The sequence below is a fragment of the Cucumis melo genome, chromosome 4, assembly GCF_025177605.1.
Source record: "Cucumis melo cultivar AY chromosome 4, USDA_Cmelo_AY_1.0, whole genome shotgun sequence".
In the NCBI taxonomy this organism is placed as follows: domain Eukaryota; kingdom Viridiplantae; phylum Streptophyta; class Magnoliopsida; order Cucurbitales; family Cucurbitaceae; genus Cucumis; species Cucumis melo.
The window spans coordinates 24,846,001-24,867,748 of NC_066860.1; the positions used below are offsets into that span (position 1 = coordinate 24,846,001).

At 34.7% G+C, this 21,748-nt stretch overlaps 3 protein-coding genes and 1 long non-coding RNA gene across 4 annotated transcripts; 1 reads left to right on the forward strand and 3 right to left on the reverse strand.

Annotated features, from left to right (window-relative positions):
- The first annotated feature begins 3,249 nt into the window (after window positions 1-3,249).
- Window positions 3,250-10,334, forward strand: LOC103500322 (DNA topoisomerase 2). The gene is made up of 19 exons (XM_008463589.3): window positions 3,250-3,930; window positions 4,465-4,757; window positions 4,847-4,913; window positions 5,002-5,272; window positions 5,363-5,565; window positions 5,656-5,865; window positions 5,948-6,061; window positions 6,145-6,255; window positions 6,371-6,535; window positions 6,631-6,972; window positions 7,058-7,191; window positions 7,311-7,686; window positions 7,779-7,965; window positions 8,053-8,102; window positions 8,196-8,618; window positions 8,704-8,893; window positions 9,000-9,064; window positions 9,170-9,272; window positions 9,442-10,334. Exons 1-19 carry the CDS (start codon window positions 3,364-3,366, stop codon window positions 10,041-10,043), a joined length of 4,473 nt encoding a protein of 1,490 aa, XP_008461811.2. The 5' UTR covers window positions 3,250-3,363; the 3' UTR covers window positions 10,044-10,334.
- LOC127148807 (uncharacterized) lies at window positions 8,788-9,569 on the reverse strand. The gene is made up of 2 exons (XR_007819946.1): window positions 9,423-9,569; window positions 8,788-9,237 (listed from the first exon to the last, which is right to left on the reverse strand). It is a non-coding gene; the product is annotated as an uncharacterized LOC127148807 (long non-coding RNA).
- Window positions 10,335-12,030: 1,696 nt separating the features above from the next.
- On the reverse strand, window positions 12,031-16,662 carry LOC103500320 (peptidyl-prolyl cis-trans isomerase FKBP42). The gene is made up of 8 exons (XM_008463586.3): window positions 16,381-16,662; window positions 15,941-16,014; window positions 14,540-14,722; window positions 13,883-13,972; window positions 13,612-13,796; window positions 13,398-13,520; window positions 13,097-13,249; window positions 12,031-12,545 (listed from the first exon to the last, which is right to left on the reverse strand). Exons 2-8 carry the CDS (start codon window positions 15,975-15,977, stop codon window positions 12,210-12,212), a joined length of 1,107 nt encoding a protein of 368 aa, XP_008461808.1. The 5' UTR covers window positions 15,978-16,014; window positions 16,381-16,662; the 3' UTR covers window positions 12,031-12,209.
- A 1,175-nt stretch (window positions 16,663-17,837) lies between these two features.
- On the reverse strand, window positions 17,838-21,413 carry LOC103500319 (DNA-directed RNA polymerases II, IV and V subunit 11). Its single transcript, XM_008463585.3, has 5 exons — window positions 21,212-21,413; window positions 21,043-21,132; window positions 20,872-20,950; window positions 19,145-19,240; window positions 17,838-18,193 (listed from the first exon to the last, which is right to left on the reverse strand). The coding sequence occupies exons 1-5, from the start codon at window positions 21,262-21,264 to the stop codon at window positions 18,161-18,163; spliced, it is 351 nt and encodes a 116-aa protein (XP_008461807.1). The 5' UTR covers window positions 21,265-21,413; the 3' UTR covers window positions 17,838-18,160.
- Between the last annotated feature and the right edge of the window lie 335 nt (window positions 21,414-21,748).

Consider the following 21,748-nt stretch of genomic DNA (forward strand, 5'->3'; position numbering starts at 1 on the left):
TCGTATTTTATTATTTAAATTTAATAAAACTTATATTATTACTTGTTATTGGAAATTCGCCGATAAAAGTTGTGTTCTAAAGATTTTTAGTTCGTTGCATTGAACCGACTTTTTTTAAAAGAGTAGATAACCTGAAAAAATAATAAAAAAGTGATGTTCGTGAATTTAATTTTAAAAAATGAAATAATTATCAAATTATTTATTTTTTATTTTTGAAATCTATTAAATAGAAATCTAGCATAAACAAAGTATATAGGTATATAAGCTTTGGATGGTGACGACCTTACTTGAAACTGTTCTATAGATTTGTATTCTTAAAATTTAAGGAGATAAGCTTTGGACTGTGTCTTTAAAGTATATAATAAATGGGAAATTGATATTATTTGAAATGTAATGAATGAAAGTGCACGTGGCATTATTGAGTTGAGCTTTGAGTGAGTGAGGTGGATGAAAGCCGACACAACAAAGATTTGTTTTAATCAAACACTAATTTAATGCTAATGGGCTGATTATGGGCCCTCAGGCCCACTTCCTCAATCACTTTTGTAAACCTTTTCTTCTTTTCTTTATTTTTCTTTAACTAATTCTCAAAATCATTTTGTTGTATTACCAATTTGATTCAAATTCCATGTGTAACTTTACCTTTACAATGTAAATATCCTTAAGATTATGTAACCTAATCAATGATTAAATAGATTTGATTTAAGTTTAAGAAGAAGATTGATTGAAATCAATACTAAATGAAGTATTAGGTTATGTGTCCTTTCAAAATCTAAAATCCTAATAATTTAATAAGGATAGGATAATGTGTCTGCTACTTACAATTTAATAAAAATTGGAATATCAACTAACTTCAATTCTTCTTTTTGCGAGACTCGTTTTGAAACAAGTTTTATTTTTCCTCTAATGTTGATGCGTCAAATGTGGATAAAGGTTGCTAAAAAGCTAACAAAGAATTGGGACTGTCTATGCAACTCCAACAACAAATAAGATTGTGTCCATAAATTTTTTTTAACATAGTTCACTTTAAGTTTAACGACACTCCTCTGAGCTCTCAAGCTATCAAACTTAAAAACTCTAGGCATTTATGGCCTCCAAGGATCAATTGGAGCATCAATCCACTTGTTTGTCATTGGAAGCCAATAGAAAGTTGCTGGAAGTTGAATGTCAATGTCGCTTTGTTGGAGAATGCTCAATGTGGGGGGCTAATTAAATTTATTTTTCATTAAAATACTCACCTTATTAGGGGTGGGGTATCCCAACATCTACCGGTTGTCCGATCAAGGTCTTAAAAGCTAGAATTATTGTCGATGGTTTAAAACATATCATGATTTCTTGGAAGCAAAATCCCAAAATGGGAGAGGAATTTCAATCAAAATCATCAAATTTTTTAATCCTGAGACTTTTAACTTATCTAAACTTTTCAATCTTGAGAATACTCAATCAAATGTTTAAAATTGAAGTTGAGTCTAAAAAATGGTATAAGGTAAAATTGAAAATACTTAAATGAGGGACAACATATGATTTTTAGAAAAAAGTTTTTTCTTTTCCTAAAAAACGTTAAAAACTTTTCAAGTTAAAATAAAAAATTTGCATCTATAAAATGATGTAAACAAATATAAAACAATGTTTTTTTTTTTTTTTTGGTCATACATTTTATATATACATAAAAGGTTATTGGTGATAGGTAAAGAAAAAATCAATAAAACAAAATATACAAAATTGCTAAATTATTAAATTTTCTAACCATCAAATAACTAATGAACTTCCATCTACAACCCAATTCTATTTCTGTGGTCAATACATTATTAGCATATGGTATATATGGGAAATCACCAATATGAATGATACATTTTTGTTTTTATGCCAAATAAACTACATGCAAAACGGATGATTCTTTATTATTATATATAATGCTTCATTTGTTATAACTTCATTTCTTTGTACACATAAATAAATTGACAAATTACATTATCGATGTACTAAAATAGCAAACGGAGTTTGGTGAATATTTCTGGTGAACTCAATGATGGAATCAAGCTAGGATTCTATGGTTCGAACTCCCCCAATTTCTATTATAATAAAAAAGTAATTCACCCATTTTAATTGTTTTACTATAGATAATAAAATAAACCGCAACTTTGTAAGTAAAAGAAAAAAGGTTTGGTTAAAAATAATTTTGATCCCTAAACAAACTTACTCCTAAATTTTGGTTTGAATACGCATATACTTTTTATTGAGTAACAAATTAAAAGACGTTTGGAACAAAAAATACCTAAAACTATAATAAACAAATCTTGTTATAATGCTATTTAAAAAAAAAATGTAATTTATAGAAATAATGTAAAATATAGTGTTGCGAAATCATGTACTCGGTTTACGACTAGGGTAAATGGACTGAAGTCGTATAAAGAAATGAAAGAAGACGAAAGATTAAGGTTAAAATAAATAGAATATTATATAAATGATATGGATTAATGAAAGTTGTAGTAATAATTTTTCATATCACCATATTTTTGCCATTGTTTTATAAAAAAACATCATTTATGACAAATTTTTCAATACTATTTAAATGTCCTAAATTTGTCCTGGTGTCTACTATTGATTAAATTTTTTATTATTTTACCATTCATAATTTTTTAAATTATTTGTTACAATATTTATTATTTCATTCTCAAATTAAAATAGCCTTCACCTCAAATACATACAATTATAATTCAAACTAAAATAATCTACATTCAAAACACAAATTATTATAATTCAACTACAATAACTTAAGATTATAATAATTAACTCCGTCCTCAAAAGTCTCTTTATATCCTTACATTTTTATATATTTGTGACAATTTAGTCCTTAACTAAAAAAAAAATCATTCGTACTTAAATGTCACTCTAAAAAGAGTTATTGTTCGTGTATAGCAAAAGAATAAAACTATATACAAAATAAAAAGAAAAAAAAAAGCTTAAAGGGACTAATGAGAATTTGATGAATTTTGTTATATTAAAAAAAAGTGAGTTATTTTTTAAAACATTCCCTTTATAAAATATAAAATATTAAAAACCTTAAGCGGATGGGTGGGTACTGGGTTTCATGGGAACCCGAGCCATGGGATCCAAACCAAAACCCGGATTGTAAAGGTAGCCGTTGGTGTTATGTGGTAAAAAAAGAGCGCCCAAATTCAAATTCAAATTTAAATTTCCAATCGGAGCCCTAACTTCTATTAAATCTCCTTTTCTTTCTCTCTCCCCTCTTTCATCTTCAATCTTTCAATTTCAGACACCATCTCTGTGTCTTCTCTCTCTCAACAACATCTCCTTGTCTTTTCTCTCTCGCTCTCTCAAGAACAGGTTCTTCCGATCACCATGGTTGTGGAAAAGAAACGGCCACTTCAGAACAGCAACACCGCCAATGTCGACTCCAATCCCGCAGGTCCAAAGAAAACAATCGAAGAAATGTACCAAAAGAAGTCTCAGCTCGAGCACATTCTTCTCAGGCCCGATACCTATGTCGGATCTATTGAAAAGCATACCCAAAACCTCTGGGTTTACGAGAATGACAAGATGGTCCACCGATCAATCTCTTATGTGCCTGGTCTTTACAAGATCTTTGATGAAATCTTGGTCAATGCTGCAGATAATAAGCAGAGAGACCCTTCCATGGATTCTGTCAAGGTCAATATTGATGTCGAGCAGAACTGTATCAGTGTTTTTAACAATGGAGATGGAGTTCCGGTTGAAATTCATCAGGAAGAGAAGGTTTATGTTCCTGAGTTGATCTTTGGACATTTGTTGACTAGTAGTAACTATGATGATACCGAAAAGAAAACCACTGGTGGACGCAATGGGTATGGTGCGAAACTTACCAATATTTTTTCTACTGAATTTGTGATCGAAACGGCTGATGGAAGACGCCTGAAGAAGTATAAGCAGGTACAATTAGTGCATACATCGTGAAGATTAAACATTTTTTCTTTCTTTGTTTGGTTGCAATCCGGTAATTTTTTAGATCTTGTACGCTGATTTGGTAAGTTTATTTATCGTGTTCGAGTTTGGGAAATGACTCGAATATTATGTTTAAGAAGGAAATGCTTAGCATCTTGTTCGACTAATTGTTTAGTAGGCTTTGATCTGATAGGGTGACGGGTTGATAATGCTGTAAACGTCTTTGGTTTTCCTTTCAAGTTTCTCTTATTTTTGTACTTCAAGAACTGTAAAGATGCTATATACGTTTTGCAAATCCTGTTTGCTGTTATCTTCTATGTTTGATTCATATTCTTTCGCTGAGCCTCATTTGAAAAATTACTCTTTCCATGCCATTTCACCCTTTCATGAATGTAACTTTCTGTTACCCATATAAAATTTTTTATATTCATTGAGGTGCTTTCTTTGCGTAGTATGACAATCTAATATCTTCTTTTAGCTAGAGCTGGAAACTAACTAATGTGTTTATTTTGCATATGGAAGGTATTCAATGATAACATGGGGAAAAAATCAGAGCCGATTATAACAAAGTGTAAGGAGGGTGATAATTGGACCAGGGTAACTTTTAAGCCGGACTTGGCAAAATTTAACATGACCCATCTTGAAGATGATGTTGTTGCACTGATGAAAAAGAGAGTCTTGGATTTGGCTGGATGCCTTGGTAAAACCGTGAAGGTTGAGCTGAATGGACAAAGGGTCCCTGTTAAATCATTTCAAGATTATGTAGATCTCTACCTCAAATCAGCATCCTCATTCCAGGCGGAACCTCCCAAAAGGTAGAGGCTGGTGAAATTGTGTTTGCAAAATTCAGAGTTTATATTACGTTCTTAGGATATATGGTAAAGGATTTATGAATCTTGTTTAGGTATCACATTAAGCCTAATGAGAGATGGGAAATTGTGGTGACCTTAAGTGAGGGCCAGTTCCAACAGGTATCTATCTTTTAAATGAATGTGATTAATGCAACTAATACTGGATATTTAAAGTTCTTAAAGTTAGTAACGGTGTTTTATTGAACAGGTCAGCTTTGTGAACGGGATTGCAACAATTAAGGGTGGGACTCATGTTGAATACATCACTAATCAAATAGCAAATTACGTGATGACTGCTGTAAATAAGAAGAACAAAAATGCTAACGTGAAGGCTCATAATGTGAAGAACTATTTGTGGGTTTTTATCAATGCTCTCATTGATAATCCATCGTTCGACTCCCAAACCAAGGAAACTTTGACAAAACGTGCAAACAGTTTCGGTTCTGCATGTGAACTTACGCCAGAATTTTTGAAGAATGGTATGCACGCATTAATCACAAACGTTATTTATATATTGGTTCATTATTTCAAATGTGAGATAACTGATTATTGCAAATATTGCAATCCAGTGGCCACAAAATCTGGAATTATGGACAGCGTTCTCTCATGGGTTAATTTCAAGCAAAGCAAAGATTTGAAGAAAACGGATGGAGCAAAAACAGAAAAGATTAGTGGTATCGAAAAGTTAGAGGATGCCAATTGTGCTGGAGGGAAGAACTCAGAAAAATGTACCTTAATTTTGACGGAAGGAGATTCAGCTAAGGCCCTTGCAGTAAGTTCTCATTTTTCACGCTTATGAATTGATGTTTATTTCTATCTCTCTCTCCCTAGATGGCTTATAAATTTGTCGGTGTGCCAATAGATGGCTGGGCTCGGTGTAGTAGGACGAGACTTTTATGGTGTATTCCCACTCAGAGGTAAATTGCTCAATGTGAGGGAAGCAAGTAGTAAACAAATCACAGAGAATAAAGAAATTCAGTACATCAAGCAAATTCTTGGACTTCAGCAAGGGAAGGAATACAACAATGCTAAGGCTTTGAGATACGGTCATTTGATGATTATGACCGATCAGGTCTGATGGCTTATGTTTTCACTTGTCTGTTATTTCTACTCGTTTCTGTCTACATGGGCTTAACATCAATGCCCATATATAGGACCATGATGGCTCACACATTAAAGGACTCTTGATCAACTTTATTCATTCTTTTTGGCCTTCTCTCCTAAGAGTGCCATCGTTCTTGGTTGAATTCATAACGCCAATTGTCAAGGTTGGTTATGCTTAGTTGGTTAGTCCTCATTGGTAAGTTTGCTAAAAGGCACTGCTTCTCACACATTCTTTTGACGTCTGCAGGCTACTCATAAGAATGGAACTGTTTTATCTTTCTATACCATGCCCGAGTACGAATCCTGGAAAGAGAGCTTGAGGGGCAATGCAAGTGGCTGGTCAATCAAGTACTATAAGGTCGGTCTTCTGAAACTTAAGTATAGGAACTTCTTTGTGTAAGTTGTATTTCTTCAAATTATATTTGAAAGATATTAATGTTTCAATCCATTAATTTGTTATCCTAATATTGCAGGGGTTGGGAACAAGCACATCAAAAGAAGGGAGAGAGTACTTTGAACAGCTAACAAAGCACAAGAAAGATTTTATTTGGCAAGATGATAACGACGGGGAGGCCATTGAGCTTGCTTTCAGTAAGAAGAAGATTGAAGATAGAAAGAATTGGCTCCGTCAATTTGAGGTAAGATGTGTGATCAACTACCCATGTATTAATGCCTTTGCAAGGAGTTTTAAATTGTCTTACTAATGTCACTCTTTTCAATAAACACAATGCAGCCTGGTACCCATCTAGATCAGACAGGAAAATTGATCAAATACAGCGACTTCGTTAACAAGGAGCTTATATTATTTTCAATGGCTGATTTACAAAGGTCTATTCCCTCAATGGTTGATGGCCTTAAGCCTGGCCAAAGGAAGATCCTTTTCTGTTCTTTCAAGAGGAACTTTATCAAAGAAGCAAAGGTTTCACAATTTTCCGGTTACGTATCTGAGCACTCTGCTTATCATCATGGTGAGCAGAGTCTTGCTAGTACCATCATTGGAATGGCACAGGACTTTGTTGGCAGTAACAACATTAATCTTCTTCTACCAAATGGACAGTTTGGCACACGGAACCATGTAGATATTTCCCTCATTTCTTTAAACATTTATGAAGTCAAATTAAATTCTAGTCATTTATTTATTCTGTGCATTTTTTCTCCAGGGAGGCAAAGATCATGCAAGTTCTAGGTACATTTACACTAAACTTTCAAATGTCACACGGTTCCTTTTCCCGAAAGATGATGACAAGCTTCTTAACTACTTAAATGAAGATGGCCAGTCGATTGAACCAACCTGGTAAATCTCTTCCTGTCTTGTGCTTCTCTTCCTTTTTGCTGCCCCACTTTAATGCATTTTCCTTCATTCATTTTACGAAAATTAAGTTCGCATAAGGCTTAGCATTGTGTGCTTTTTAGGTATATGCCTATCATCCCAACCGTTCTTGTCAATGGAAGTGAAGGAATTGGAACTGGGTGGAGTTCATACGTTCCAAACTATAATCCTAGAGACATCATTAGAAATGTCAGACGCATGTTGGATGGTGAAACGATGTTGCCGATGGATCCATGGTATAGAGGTTTTTCAGGAACTATAGAGAAAACTGCCACTAAAGAAGGAGGTACTACTTACACTATTAGTGGAATTATAGAGGAAGTCAGTGATACAACGTTGAGAATAATTGAATTGCCAGTCCGCCGATGGACTAGTGACTACAAGGACTTTCTCGACTCTGTCACAAGAGTTGCATCAAAGCATGACAAAGAAAAAGCAGCAAAGGATCCTTTTATTGAGGTACTGAAATGATTACATCTCAGTAGAAGCTTCTCTCTTGCATTGTTCTTTTTCATTGTGCTAAGAAATTCTTCTTTCCTTACGATATGCAGCAAGCTGACCACCACAGCGATGACAAAATTGTTTCCATTGATGTTCACTTAACAGAGGAAAACATGTTATTGGCCATCCAGGAAGGTTTGAAGAAGAAATTCAAACTAACTACAACTGTCAGCACTAGCAACATGCACCTGTTTGATGCAAATGGCGTCATTAAGAAATATGACACCCCAGAACAAAGTATGCCGTGTTGAGATTTTTACATAGCTTATAGTTTTGCTGTTACAGCTCTGTGATCTGATATAAAAAAATATAACTATTTTGCAGTTCTTGAGGAATTTTTCCCCCTTAGACTTGAATTCTACGAGAAAAGGAAGGTGTGAACATACTTGCATTTTTTTCCCTTATACATCTGAAAGGTTGAGAGAGAGAGCGAATGATTTGACATAATTGTTGACTTTTGAATGCAGAGAATTCTTTTGGATAACCTTGAAATGGAGTTGCTTAAACTGGAAAACAAGGTGAGGTTCATTCTTGCTGTTGTGAATGAAGAGATAAAAGTAAGCAATAGAAAAAAGGTTGATTTGTTCCACGAGCTTCAAGCGAAAGGCTTTACACCCTTTCCAAAGAAGACTAAATCTGTTGAGCCGGAGATTGCTGGGGCATCTAATGAAACTGATGAAGCAGAGGAGAGCCCGGAAGTGGTAAAAGGCGAACGAATTAGTGATTATGAGTATCTACTTGCTCTGCCAATTGGAACCTTGACCATCGAGAAGGTACAGGAGCTATGTAATGATAGAGACAAGCTGAAAGGAGAAGTGGACGATCTGAGGAAGGCAACCCCCAAATCTTTGTGGCTGAATGACCTTGATTCTCTTGAGAAAGAGCTTGATGTAAGATGAAAATAATAGTTTCTTTCACATTTCATATACTTATTATCAGCTCTACATTTTGCTTAAGATTTTGATTGTTATACAGGAGGTGGATAGAAATGATGCTCAGACGATGGAGTTAAGAAAACAACAGCGAGACAAAGCAAATAACGATTTAAAGCCAAAAATCTCAAGAAATGCACCAAAAGCTCCACGTAACAGTAAGAAAACCAGCAATGTGGAAACTGTCACCGAAAGTATGGACACAACATATAGTTCTACAACAACGGAAGTTGGTAAGTTCATTATTCACCCCTCTTCAGAAGCTCCATTGTTAGGTTTTTGGTTTTATTTTCTTTGCATTATGTTTTAGTATTAATCTCAATGATTTTCGCTTAGCAGCAAATAACCCGGTGGTGAAGCCAAAAGGCAAGGCAGCTCCAAGAAAAGCTCCTGCTAAGAAGAAGGTAACACTTCGGCTCATTCATTTTAGTTGTCCTTTAAAAACTCCCACCATCAATTTGGCCCCTCAGAACTAAATTGACTTTGTTCTCCTGCGGAAACAACTACAGGGTAAAGCAGCAGTTCCTGACGAGGACGACGATGATGAAGTCCTCGAGCTTAAAGATCGTCTTGCTGCCTACAAAATTGAGTCATCTCCTGAACCATCAGAAGGTAAATAATAGTACACATTGTTGAAAATTTACTTTCAAGTTTGAACTCAAGTCCTTTATCCTGTTAGATTTAGATTTAACACTAATCCCAAAAGTTAAAATGAGATTGCCTCTTAACAACTCTAAAGATGTATGCTGTGATGATCTTAACTTCTCTTTTAACTTTTCAGTTTCAGCCATGGAAACTGAAGTGCAGGAAGTACAAGCGGCCAAGAAGAAAGAACCTAGCAAGAGAGCACCTGCCAAGAAGAAAACTACTGCAAAGTCAGCTCAGATCTCTATTAGTGATGACGAGGACGACGACGATTTTGAAATAAAGGAGGTAGACCCTCAGGCAGCCAAGAAGGGAGGAGGAAGAGGAGGAAGAAAGGCAGCTGCAGCAAATGGCAAAACCACCAAGGCCCCTGCTGCAGGAGGGAAGTTGGGGCAGAAACTGATAACTCAAATGCTAGAACCAGCAGAGAACTCCGGCATCTCACCAGAAAAGAAAGTGAGGAAGATAAGAGCATCACCTTTCAACAAGAAAAGTGGCTCTTTATTGGGAAGAGCAATAGAGGAAGAAGAAGAGGACGGAATTGAAGATGAAGGGAAGGTGATGGGTTCGGCTTCTTCCGAGACTAGTGAAGAAGTGGCCGGGTTTCAGCCGGCAATAGGAAGATCACGGAGAGCAAACAGAACACAGGTCAGGTATGTGCTTAGTGATTCAGATGATGAGGCAGTTTCTCAGGATTCAGACTTTGATGAAGACGAAGCCAGCCTTGATGAAGATTGATTGAAGAAATCTCTTTGTATATAATATAGTTAACTTTTTCCTGTGAAGAAAAATTGAGATCGTCCGGACTCCGTTTATCTTCTCATGGTGTAAGAGTATTTGTTTGCTAGAATTTAGGAAGTCAGTGTTGTTATTGGGGGATCGCATCTTATATGAAGATTTTGCATTTGATGCAACTTTTCTATGTAACGTTGACTGACATCCAGAACAAAAGAAGAACAGAAGTCTACCCATGCTTTGGGTGGTATTTTAATATTCATTCCTATGGAAGAAAACGAAGAGTTCTGTAAAGATGAAGCATAGTTGCACTAATATCAAATGATTCCATAGAAACTAAGTATCCGCCAATGTTAAATTCCCCTAAGAACGTGAATTGATGTGACCCGAATGATGATTCCAAGTTTGCATCGCGAATTTTTTAAAATTACAAGTTCTTGCTCATGTTATAATTACAAATTACAAATTCTCGAACGCAAAATCATGCTTGAGTTCTCATTCATTCACGATGTAGTCAAGTGGAAACGGAAGGGAGGGACTTGTCTTTGTATGACATAACGTAAGTAAAATAGTTTTTATTTTCTTAAATTTTGGATAAATTGATATTCTTGAATAAAAGAAATCAAATTTAAGTCATCAAACAAAATCTTGAGAAAAGTAACCTAACTTTTAAATTTTCTAGGTCAAATTCCGTTGAAATACTGCATAAATAATATTAATTTGGCCTTAACTTTTTGTTTGAAAAATGAACTTGTAATTTCAATTAGAGCCTTGTTTTTCAATTTTTTAAATAAATTTTTACGCCATATATCAAAATATTAACGACAAATTGTTAGAACATATCTATTATAGGAAAGTTTCTTCGACCATTTCGTTAGCAAAATATATCTATTACAGACTAGTATTTGTTCAGTTAATAATCTATCGTGGTACATTGGTGGTAGAGTATGATATTATGTTATATTTGTAAATGTTTTGAGTAATTTTTTTTCCTTTTTTTTTTTTGGTCCTTAAGAGATCAAACATCAAGCTTTTGTATTAGTTAGTAATGGGTGTCTTTATCTATTTGAGCTAAAGTTTGCAATTTGATGTTTGAATACTTTGTTGGGATATTTGTAGATGTAAATGAGTCCAAAAAGACCACCGAAAAATCCTCACAAGAAACTTCCAAAATTTGCTTATTCCTGACTTTATTTTTGTCTACACATAACAAGAAAAGTTTATCCATTCCTTCTTCCCAATTTATTAAAATTCCCCATTCCTTAGATTGAAACTATCCCCACAAAAATATCTCCCAACCTCCATTTTCTTCTATACTCGCGGCCCATTTCCATGGCAGCCCTCTCCGCCGGCCACCGCCATTTCTTCTACAGCCTAAGCGGCAGCGCCATCGTGCAGTTTAGAAACAGAAGCATCAGCCCCAGATCGATCGCCGTCCTCTGCCTCCATAACCAAGATCCTTCAGATCCTACAGATTGTTCTGATGAAAAAACGAAGAAGAAAAGCCAAGAAAGAAAAGAGATGGTTCATGGGTTTGTCCAAAGATTCGAGAAGATGGGAATTCAATTGAAGGAGAAATTGAGTCCACAGAGAAAAGGGGATTGGAAGGATTTGACATTGATGAGCCTTTCATTTGCTGTTTATGTATATATATCTCAGAAGATTGTTTGTGCTTATTTTCTTTGGATGTCAATGCCTAAACCACTGTGGTAGAAGATCATGTATTTCAAAGAATCTCTCTCTGTTGTTCTATATTTGGAGATTGAAATTTGTGTAATTCCAATGTAATTTGATTTCTTATTTGTTGAATATATAGATGCAATCAAATCGTAATTGTAGAAGTTCTTCTTGTTAATTGTTGCAGCAACGTAACTTGTCGCAATATTTAAGATCAAGATAGATCAAACATTTATCACCGGCAAATTCAGGATGGTACCGTCTACATTTAAACATCTATGGATTCATTTTCAATGCATTTAGACAAATTGGATAAGAAGGAAGAAGTGAAATGCATTGTCACAAATGTTCAACTCAGCCATTGAAAACCTTTGTGTTGACAACTGATGTGAAAATTCAAGATCAGAAGATAAATAGAAAAAATTAGCTCAGAGTTCAGTTTTCTAATCTAACATCATATGCAGTTCTCAACCCAGTCCTTCAAAAGCGTAACTAGTCACCATGGTGTTTTTCGCGCTTGAGGAGACGGTAGAAAAACGATATCAGCAATTGCCAAATAAGGATTAGCTGAGTCACGATTACACCATGCTTCGGTTTTGGCTCAGGTCTTGGACCAAAAATTCCTTTGTAGATCTCTTTTTGCTTCTGATAAACAGCCTTGTCATGTTCAGCAAGCAATTTTAGCTCCCTTCCGATTGCCTTGTCTTCAGGTGCGTATTTGCGTGCTTTTAGCAAGTCTTCCCGAGCTGCGTCGGTCTGCCCAAGTTCTGCTCTAGCCTTACCCCGTCTGAACAAGGCCTTGGCATTGTTTTCATCCTCTGCCAATACCTGTCAGAGATTAAAGCCGGTTGGAACTTTTAGAACTCAAAACTACATGACCTCAAACTTTATTAATTGTTACTAATCATACATGTTACTCAAATTCAAGCCTCTATACACCTTATAAACCTATTCTTAGCATAATCCAAACACGAGCTTTCTAAATTCCAAGCTTTATAAAATCGAGCTTATACAAACGGTGAGCTATGAATCCACACATAGTTGTAGTGATGGAGAAGAAAACGTGATTTGCACAAACATGTGCACAACACAGAAAGAGAAAAATCTGTCAAAATAGATCGAGCTATCTTATAACATGTGCACAACACCTCGATCTCTTTCCGATGTGTCTGATCTACTACTAAGAAGTTCACTAACCTCTGTCCTCCATATTCTGATCTTATAACATGTGATGGCTGAAAAGCTCATGATATTAAATTCCTCAAAGGCATTCTGAATCATAACCTCTTACTTGAGCTATTTTTGCAGTATATATACTGAACCAAATCCATAGAACATGAGAAACAATTTCCCTTCACCTATAAATAATTGTATCTTACCATGCTACATTGAGCGATGGCTTCCTCATAGCGCTTGAGCTTTATGAGACAAGCCGACATGTTAAGATGGCATGGGTTCTTAACAGCCAAAGCCATGTCACGGTACTTCCCAAACAACTGGAACATGAAATCGTCGCCCATATACGCTATGGCCTATAAAGAAACCAATGAAAAACTAGTCATGAAGATGAAAATTATCTTCTGGAATGTATGAGACTTGAGATTTAAAAAATAAATGTGAAAAAAGAGAAGTATGTAACCATTTCATACTAATAAATGTGAAAAAAGAGAAGTATGTAACCATTTCATACTGTTGCATGGCCTCTTCCAGTTTTTCCTCCTTGAATAAAACATTGCCATCCATCTTTCTGCGATCTGCTGCACCAATTCTTTCTTCAACAGTCATGTCACTTCGAGCTTTTCCCTGAAAAACATGTAGGAGATTGAACAGTCAAATTGGAGTGTGCCACTGAGATTGAAGATAGTAACAACTGGAAACTACAAAAGAATCTTACTTCTTTGGTCTCATCAAACCCAATGAGCTCGACTTCATACAATACATCTGACATCGGCGGAACATTAGGGAAGGAAAAATTTCCTTCCTTTCCATAAGCTAGTTCCCATCCCACGTGCAACAGGGCGCGCTCACCAGATTTCATACTGGCAACACCAATACTCAAGCCAGTCATTTCTTTTTTTTCTGTCACAGAAGTATTAGGAGGATATCAGAAAAAACATACATATATTTGATGTTTCAATAATTACAGGCCCTAAGTAAATAGATACCTTTCCCTAATACAAGTTCAAGGGGTCGTAGTTCATTCCATGTGTCCTCAAATTTGTGCCGAGTGCTTTCAGTCCATGCCCGATAATGCACTGACACATATGCCAAGTCACTCATATATCCATTACATCAATGGCTAAAAGATTCAAAGCAATGTGATAAAAATAATAAAAGCTTTTAAGAAGGGCAGGGATGTTGAAGATTTACACTTATAAAGTTCCAATACGATCTTTTAAGAAGGGCAGGGATGTTGAAGATTTACTCTTATAAAGTTCTAATACGATAAAATAATGGCTTGAGCAAAAATACTACAGCATCCTAATTGACCCAAGTGTTTCAACAAGCGAATAATAGCTTTTCTATGCATTATATCAAAATCTTTAGTTGAGATTTAGAATTCCTACATTATAACAAGGAGTTCATTAGATGCATAAGAAAATCTTTAAACCATCAATCACCATCAGTAAACCTTATTATATAATCATAAATTTTGATTAAAGAAGCTACAAGAGTCAGCTTTGCAATAAGTTAGACTACTGATAGTTCTCAACTTGAAAATATCATGATTCTACATCTCACACACATGAAAAACTGTGAAACAACATCATCAAGGTACTGGCAAGATGTCAAATTAAGGCATAAGCGTGTATTGTACTTACAAAAGCACGTTGAATATTTAGATGGTATCTGACCATGACCTTCCTTCATAATCTGTTTTGTGACTTTCTCCTGAAGAACTTCTACTTCAGAATCAACTTTGGGAGGGCCATTGTCATCGCTTGGAGGTTCCCCATGCACAACTGAAGCACCTTCAGCTACTATTTCATTTTCATCATCTTGACCTGCATGTCATACATGTGATTAGTAGGTTCATTTATGTCAAATGCATTTCCTTGACATGACCCAATCATACTACTGAGATACATTGAAGAAACTTTTGATCTTCTGCATCATATTGACATATTAGATGTTCTCAAATTGAGACATTGACTGCTTGTACATGTAGTACAAGTCTAAAATTATGTGAAGCACCAACTTAAAGAAATGCCATGGCTTATAAATCAGAATTTTCATCAAGAAGAAATACACCGAGGGGATGCTTAAAATGATACTTAGCACTCAGCTCCCAAAAAACAACCCATTTGAAACCAAGAATAACAAAATGGCATAATTTGCCCTATTAACTCTAAGAAACCAAAATTAAATTAATCTACCTCTTCATAGAAAAATGTAAGAGTGGAAAAAAATAGAGAAGTGTGAAGAATTGTATTGGAAGGAGATGGTGGAGGCGAGGAAACTGAGTGAGTTTCAAACTTGCATAGTCAAACAAATAGTAATAATGTTTTGGCATTACGTATATTGATACAAAAAGAAGTCCATCGATCTTTCGAATTTTTATAAAAAATGAAATCAAAATGTAATGGGAAGAAAATGATGGATTCTGTGATCAAAATGAAACGCTTTGAAAGTCGAATCAAGAATGTTCAAGGACAGAGTATTGAATGAATTTGTCAGAAATTATCCTGATAACCATGCAATTAATACTCAGCTTATCAGATCAGAATTTTATCTATGGAAACCAGCCATGTTTGCTTTACCAGAAAAAGAAAACTTACAGCAGTCATACATTACTTGACATAGTAAAAAATGGACAAACATTTGTTAGACATGCATTAACCAACTCCTATACTAAAATAGACACATATATGGCAAAAATGATAAAAACTGAGCAAAATACATCAAACTAATTTTATCAGCATATAAATATATAAAAACATTTATTTCGAACTTCCTTCTTTATATATATATATGTAGACACACATACATATATCTAAAGAAAATGTATGTTTCAATGAACATGGCCTAGATGTGTACGAGTCAGCATGTCTGCGTTATGTCATATATGTGTCTCGTATCCGTATCTGCGCTTCTTTAGCTTGTAACTAACAACTTGAGCAACTTTTCTTATTCCAACTTAATTAGTCATTAAGTTGAGAGGTTTAAAAGTAATACACAAAACATTCAATCATACACAGGAAAAATAAAGTTAAAGAAATAACCAGGATTATGGGTCTGATGCTCCTGCTCTTCATCCATTTCTTCACCTGATAACCAAGAAGAGACTCCAAATTGTCTGCATTGAAGACAGTTGATAAGTAAAATTACAACTAACCAGCAAAAAGAAGATTAAAATCCAATTAATTGAAAATGAAGCCCCCCAAAAATTCAAGCTCATAAGTGAATTGCATAGCATAGCTCATGCGGTCCACTTCAAAGAATTGATAATTTTTCTTGAGCTGGTCAAGTGAAAGAAAAATTTCACACTGGGCTCAGTTTATAACAAAACTAACAAATTGAACAAAATAAGTTAATCCAAATGCAATCTATATTTCCATCAGACTTTCTTACAAGATACACATACAAAGAGAGACAAATTACAGAGAAGAAAAAATGAAAAAGAAGAGAAATTGAGGTCGCAGAGAGGGATCAGAGAACTTACTGCGAGTCAAAATCGCCCTTTTTGGTTAGTGGGTCGATGAATCTCGATTGTATTTTCAAAGATCGAAGAAGATTCTAGAGAAAGAGGGTCTCACAAGTCGATTTTGTAAAGAACAAGTTCGTGTTTTTTTTTTTGTCTAATTAATAGCGAGAGCGAAGGCCACGAAGTAGAGTGTAATTGCACCTGTTCGGCCCACGCTCTTTCGTCGGAGCGTCTAATACACACGCAAGTTTCCCCTTTTTTAAATACACTTTAGATAAGAACTTTGGTAACCATCCAAAAATAGACACTCCAAACTAAATAGTGGAATAGATTCAACTCTAATTTAAACCTTTTTGACTGACATGAGGATGAGGCATTCTTAATCTTAAATGGACCCAAACAAACCAAATATTTAAATCTTTTGCCGGCATATCAATATCAATAACCAATCGTATCTGTAGGACTAAAAATATATAAAATAACGTCAAATATCTTATTAAAGAAAAAAAACGCCTCTTACTGACCATGTTAATAAGCGCCCAACGGTCAGAGATACTCATTGATTTGGTTGATTTCCATTCTATAAAAAAACTTGACACCTTTCATGTTGAAACTAATTGCAAATATTGAGTTTATTATATATGCTTCTATCAGTCATATTCATAGATAGCAGTAGAAGTCTGTTAGTATATGAGTTGTAAATATTTTAGTTTATTTTACTATATTTGAAAATATCACATAAAATTATTGCAAATGAAAATTTAAATACGGAGGTCCATGATTTCTTGACCTTTTTTATTTTTCTTTTGTTAATCTAAAAAATAAGCATTTTTTTCTTTTTAAATTAGAGTGTTTAGCAAAATAACAATCCGTCCGATTGGATGACCTAAAAATTGGACAAAATGTCAAATGACCTAGATTTTGAAAAAAAAAATGTCAAATGACAATTGTTGACTTAAAATTCAAATGAAATAACCAAAATGTATGTGCAGACATGAAAAAAATCATAGTCTCGCTCTCGTTTCTTTTTCACTCACAAATCACTACTCTTGCTCACTTTCTCACTCTTCACCATAGTTAGTTGCCACGGAGCTGCTACCATGGACTCAGCATGTTGGTTTTACCAGAGAAGAAAGGACATAGAGAAAGAAGTGAATGACATTAGAACAATCAATTCAACAACCACTCAAAATAGCTTTTGAAGCACGCACACATACATATAAATATATATATAATAACCAAATAGACACAACATTATTTATTTCTCCTTCAAACACTCTAACTTCATTTTTTTTTCCAAATATCAAGAGAGTAATGAAAATGTTGAAAGTGGCAAAATGAGAAGAGTATCAAAGTTGGTTGAAGCCTCAAGGATTATATTACCTTGTTGGAAAAAAGACAACAAAACACGACCATTCTATTCATATAAGGTAAAATTATGTCTTTCTACTACCCACTCTTAGGAGGCAATGACATGAAAAGAAAAAAAAATCACCTGCTTGATATATTGGAGATCTAACACCCATCAAAATGTAATATTAATAAATTTGAGCAAGTACACCGATCAAACTGAAACTTTCAAAAGGATATCTACTAACACAAACATGAAGTGTGCTGAGACAAAAAAAAAAAAAAATTTAGATGCATTGTCATACAACAAAAGTTGAGCAAGTTACAAGATGGTTTCAGCAGCCTTAAAGAGAACAAACAAAGTTCTCGGAAATCCATTTCATGTCAGTAACTCATTGTCCTGTACCTGCATTTTGTATTGAGCTCCACCAAACTTTTCAAAACCAAATCAGTAGTCCCTTGAGAGCTTAGCGAACTCAGCCTGCGAGGAAGAAGTTTCAAATCATTTCATAACTCAAGGATACCGTTGAACAACATAGAAAACGGATCCTGCTCAAATAAGGTTGCAGAAGTTTCGAAGCATGCCTCAGTTTCAAGTCCCTAACTTCGAGAAGTCCGAAGTTGCATCCCCAACAAGCCAATCAATCAGGTTTAGAGGTTGTGGAGAGATTTACAGTGTTTTAAAGGACAGTTATTGATTGACTTGTAAGAGTGAAGACAGTCCATCATTATTTACAGTATCATAATTATGTAAACATCAGTAATCATCCTTGATCTAAATATCAAACTGTTAAATAACTATGGTCAATTGATGAGATTCAGGGAAAAAGGGATGGAATTTGAAATGTGGGAATGAGAATCCAAGCATCATTTGTTAAGGCTACATTTTATAGCATTTAATTTTGGGGTTTTGGTTTTTGAAAAATAAGCTTATAATCACCATTTTTTACATATTGGTTTATTTGTTCAGTAGTCTACTTTTAAAGAGTGTTTTTGTAATACAAGGCAAGTTTTGAAAACTAAAAAAAGTAATTTATAAAAAAACTTGTTTTTGGGATCGATGAAAACCATGGTAGAAAGAGAATGAGAGAACAAGCACATTTCTCAAAAACCAAACGTTGTCAAAACTCAAACAAGACTTATTGTTCACGGACTCGGTTAAAATTTGAGTAAGCTCATTCCCTCCACCTCCACTGTCATCCACAATAGACCACATTTAGTTGAGTTTTTATTTTATTTAATTTTATATTTGTGAGTGAATCATCATGGGTTAGCCATAGTCTCAATAACGAATCAAGAGGTCAATGATTCAATCCATGGTGGCTATCCCCAACAAGCCAATCAACAGCACTTTACTTTTCACTGAGAATATTTACTAGCTAAATTGCATGATTTTGAAACTAAGTTTAGAGACAGAGTGGCTAATTCAAACCTCAAATGCATTTTTCAAATGATCAAGCTCCTTGTCCAAATCGTTGATGGCTTGATTATATGCTTGCATCGGCGACGATTGGCTAGTGGTATGGATCTGAAGAGCAGTAATAATTAGTTTGTGGAAGATAACCCCCAATACATATCAACCCAGAAGAAAATATCAAGACGAGTATTTAGGATGAAAAGAAAAAAAAAAAAAATCCATCCTCTGGATGTTTAAGAGAAATCATTCAAATGCAACTTCTGTTCATGGAGTACCAAATACGTTTTGTACTAAAATGCCAAGAAGGCGAAAAACCAACCTGTTGGTAGTTCACTGAAAATTTATAACAAAACCAAAAGACAAATAAAATCACATCAAGTTAAAGTTAAACAAAATATCTTGAAACGGTGATGGGTCCAAGAACGTAAAGGCAAACACAATGGTTCATAGAGCCATATTAAAACATTGATCCATCGTACGATAAAGAACTCCATCAAACATGTAAGGTAGATTGGCTAGACATGTTAAATTCATCGTCTTGTCTCCTTTCTTAAACGACACTTCAGGTTCCTTTGTTACTTATGTATGATACACAACATATCAGAGACTGATCAATTCCATCTGTAGGTAATATTCAGCAGGACCAAACACTTTGTACGAAAACTGTAAGTAGCCAATCCACCACAATGCAGTAAGAGAGGTAAGATTAACTTGAGGCAAGAAAAAAACTACAATGATCAAGAACCAAGGAGCTAATCGACTTCAAATGTTTCATTTTCCAGATTTTGATATTCTAATGGTTCCAAACAACATGAAAAACCGTTTCTAAAATTTGAGATACACGAAATTACATTTTTGCACCACAACCACAAGCATTTTTTGATTAATTAAAAGAATGTAAGAAGTTGCTTCACACCTGACTATAAGAAAAGTCGGTCAACATAATCTTGTTGAAACCCCATTGAACCATGTTCTCAATAGAAGAACATGCGCAGTCAAGTTAGGGGACAAGGGCTTTTGAAAACAGTTGCCCTCGTCTCCCTCAAAAAGTGAACCAAAGTACTAAAATGATATTGAAATATATATAAAGGGTGATGAACCGAAATGACTCTCCTAATACTCAATGTATTTTGGGACCTCCCCTCTAGAATACTCTCACCCAAGCGGCCAAGCCTATGCAAACTAAATCTTTGCCTCCTTCCTCCCCACTCACTCTATTTAAGATAAACTCCTACTGACAAGCTCAATGGCCTTATTACTAATAAAAAACAATTATCCTCATGGTGGTCCTAAGGGCAAAGGTAAACCAAGTTACATAGCTTTTTTAGCTCGAGCTTCAGCCCTTTTGAATCAAAGCCAAGAGGTTTCTAACTTCAATAAATTACAAACCAAGAAATAGAACATAGGTTGAAATGAGAAATTCGTTAGTCACTCCTGAACTCAAAATCTTGATCAAATACATCTTTAACACTCGTTCATGTCAGCTCATTGATAAGCACAAGATTCAACATGTGAAATATCAACCCTCATCGGGGATGAAATATGAATGAAATAATTTGAACATAAAACCGGCTACTACTAAATCCAACAGCTTAAACTAGAGCAGAATCCTAAAATCCTTCATCCAATCAAAACAAGCACTAAGAAACAGAACAGGGATAATAAAACCCAGAATTTCAAAAGCTCCCTTAATGCCCTATTTCAAATTACAAAACCCGAAAACAAGTGGAAAATGAACTGACCCGGACGATAATTTTATACTGCAAAGGATGAGGAAGCTTATATCCAGCAAACAACACATTTTCATCTCTGTGCAGCTGCCTGTTCGTCGAAAAAAAAACAAAACCCCCATAACAAACTCCACTTAAACAAATTTCAAGCAGTAATCTAAAAATTTTCAAAAGAGTCATTACATGCGCAAGATGTTTCCAATTGTATGTTCCTCTCTTTCAATGGTAAACGACGCCGCATTAATGATCTTCGTGTCTCTCTCGTATGAGACCCTAGAGAGGAGGGAAAAAAGATTAGAAACTGAGAAAATTGGTTTGAATAGAGAGAAATAAGTAGAGTTTGTGAAGCTACTTTTTGGTGCCCTCTGGGACGACGAAGCGCTCGTATCTGTCGGGGGCATTCATGGCTTTCGGTGTCCTTTGTGAAGCTGCTCTTTGAGCTCTGGGTTTTGCAGTAATGGAAGAGGAAAGCTGCCTTCTTGAAAGAAGACGAAGGAGAAGAAGAACAAAGAAGGTTGAGTTTTTTGGACTTCTCCTTTTAACGATGTCGTTTAAGTCAACAACATTTTGTCTTGTTTTTTGGTACCGAATTTTAAGATAATATTTATTTAGTGGTAAAATTTAAATTGAAAAGAGAGTGTCCGAAAATTATTGGTTGAAATGAAAAATATGTCAGATTTTAGAAAAAAATTAAGACTAATTATCTTTAAAAGAAACAACATTTTAATAAAAAAAAAGTTTCGACTTTTTAAATTTTTTAAAAATATTATAAAATATCAAACAATGAATATTTCATTATATTTATAAATGTTTTTATAATTTTTATCATTTAAAATAAACTTTCTACTTTTTTTTTTTTTCTTTTTAGATTTCACATTAATAAACATGT

Bases quoted from the DNA above. Each gene is read 5' to 3' on its own strand.
- LOC103500319 (XM_008463585.3), bottom strand. From the start codon at position 21,264: ATGAATGCCCCCGACAGATACGAGCGCTTCGTCGTCCCAGAGGGCACC. The intron at 21,133-21,211 runs GTAGCTTCACAA...CCTCCTCTCTAG, and splicing joins GTCCCAGAGGGCACCAAAAA to GGTCTCATACGAGAGAGACA. The intron at 18,194-19,144 runs GTTTGAATTAGC...TCTTCCTCGCAG, and splicing joins ATTTGAAAAATGCATTTGAG to GCTGAGTTCGCTAAGCTCTC.
- LOC103500320 (XM_008463586.3), bottom strand. From the start codon at position 15,977: ATGGATGAAGAGCAGGAGCATCAGACCCATAATCCTG. The intron at 14,723-15,940 runs GTTATTTCTTTA...TATGACATGCAG, and splicing joins GCATCAGACCCATAATCCTG to GTCAAGATGATGAAAATGAA. The intron at 13,973-14,539 runs GTAAGTACAATA...CATATGTGTCAG, and splicing joins TAAATATTCAACGTGCTTTT to TGCATTATCGGGCATGGACT.
- LOC103500322 (XM_008463589.3), top strand. From the start codon at position 3,364: ATGGTTGTGGAAAAGAAACGGCCACTTCAGAACAGCAACACCGCCAAT. The intron at 3,931-4,464 runs GTACAATTAGTG...TGCATATGGAAG, and splicing joins GCCTGAAGAAGTATAAGCAG to GTATTCAATGATAACATGGG. The intron at 6,062-6,144 runs GTTGGTTATGCT...TGACGTCTGCAG, and splicing joins TCATAACGCCAATTGTCAAG to GCTACTCATAAGAATGGAAC.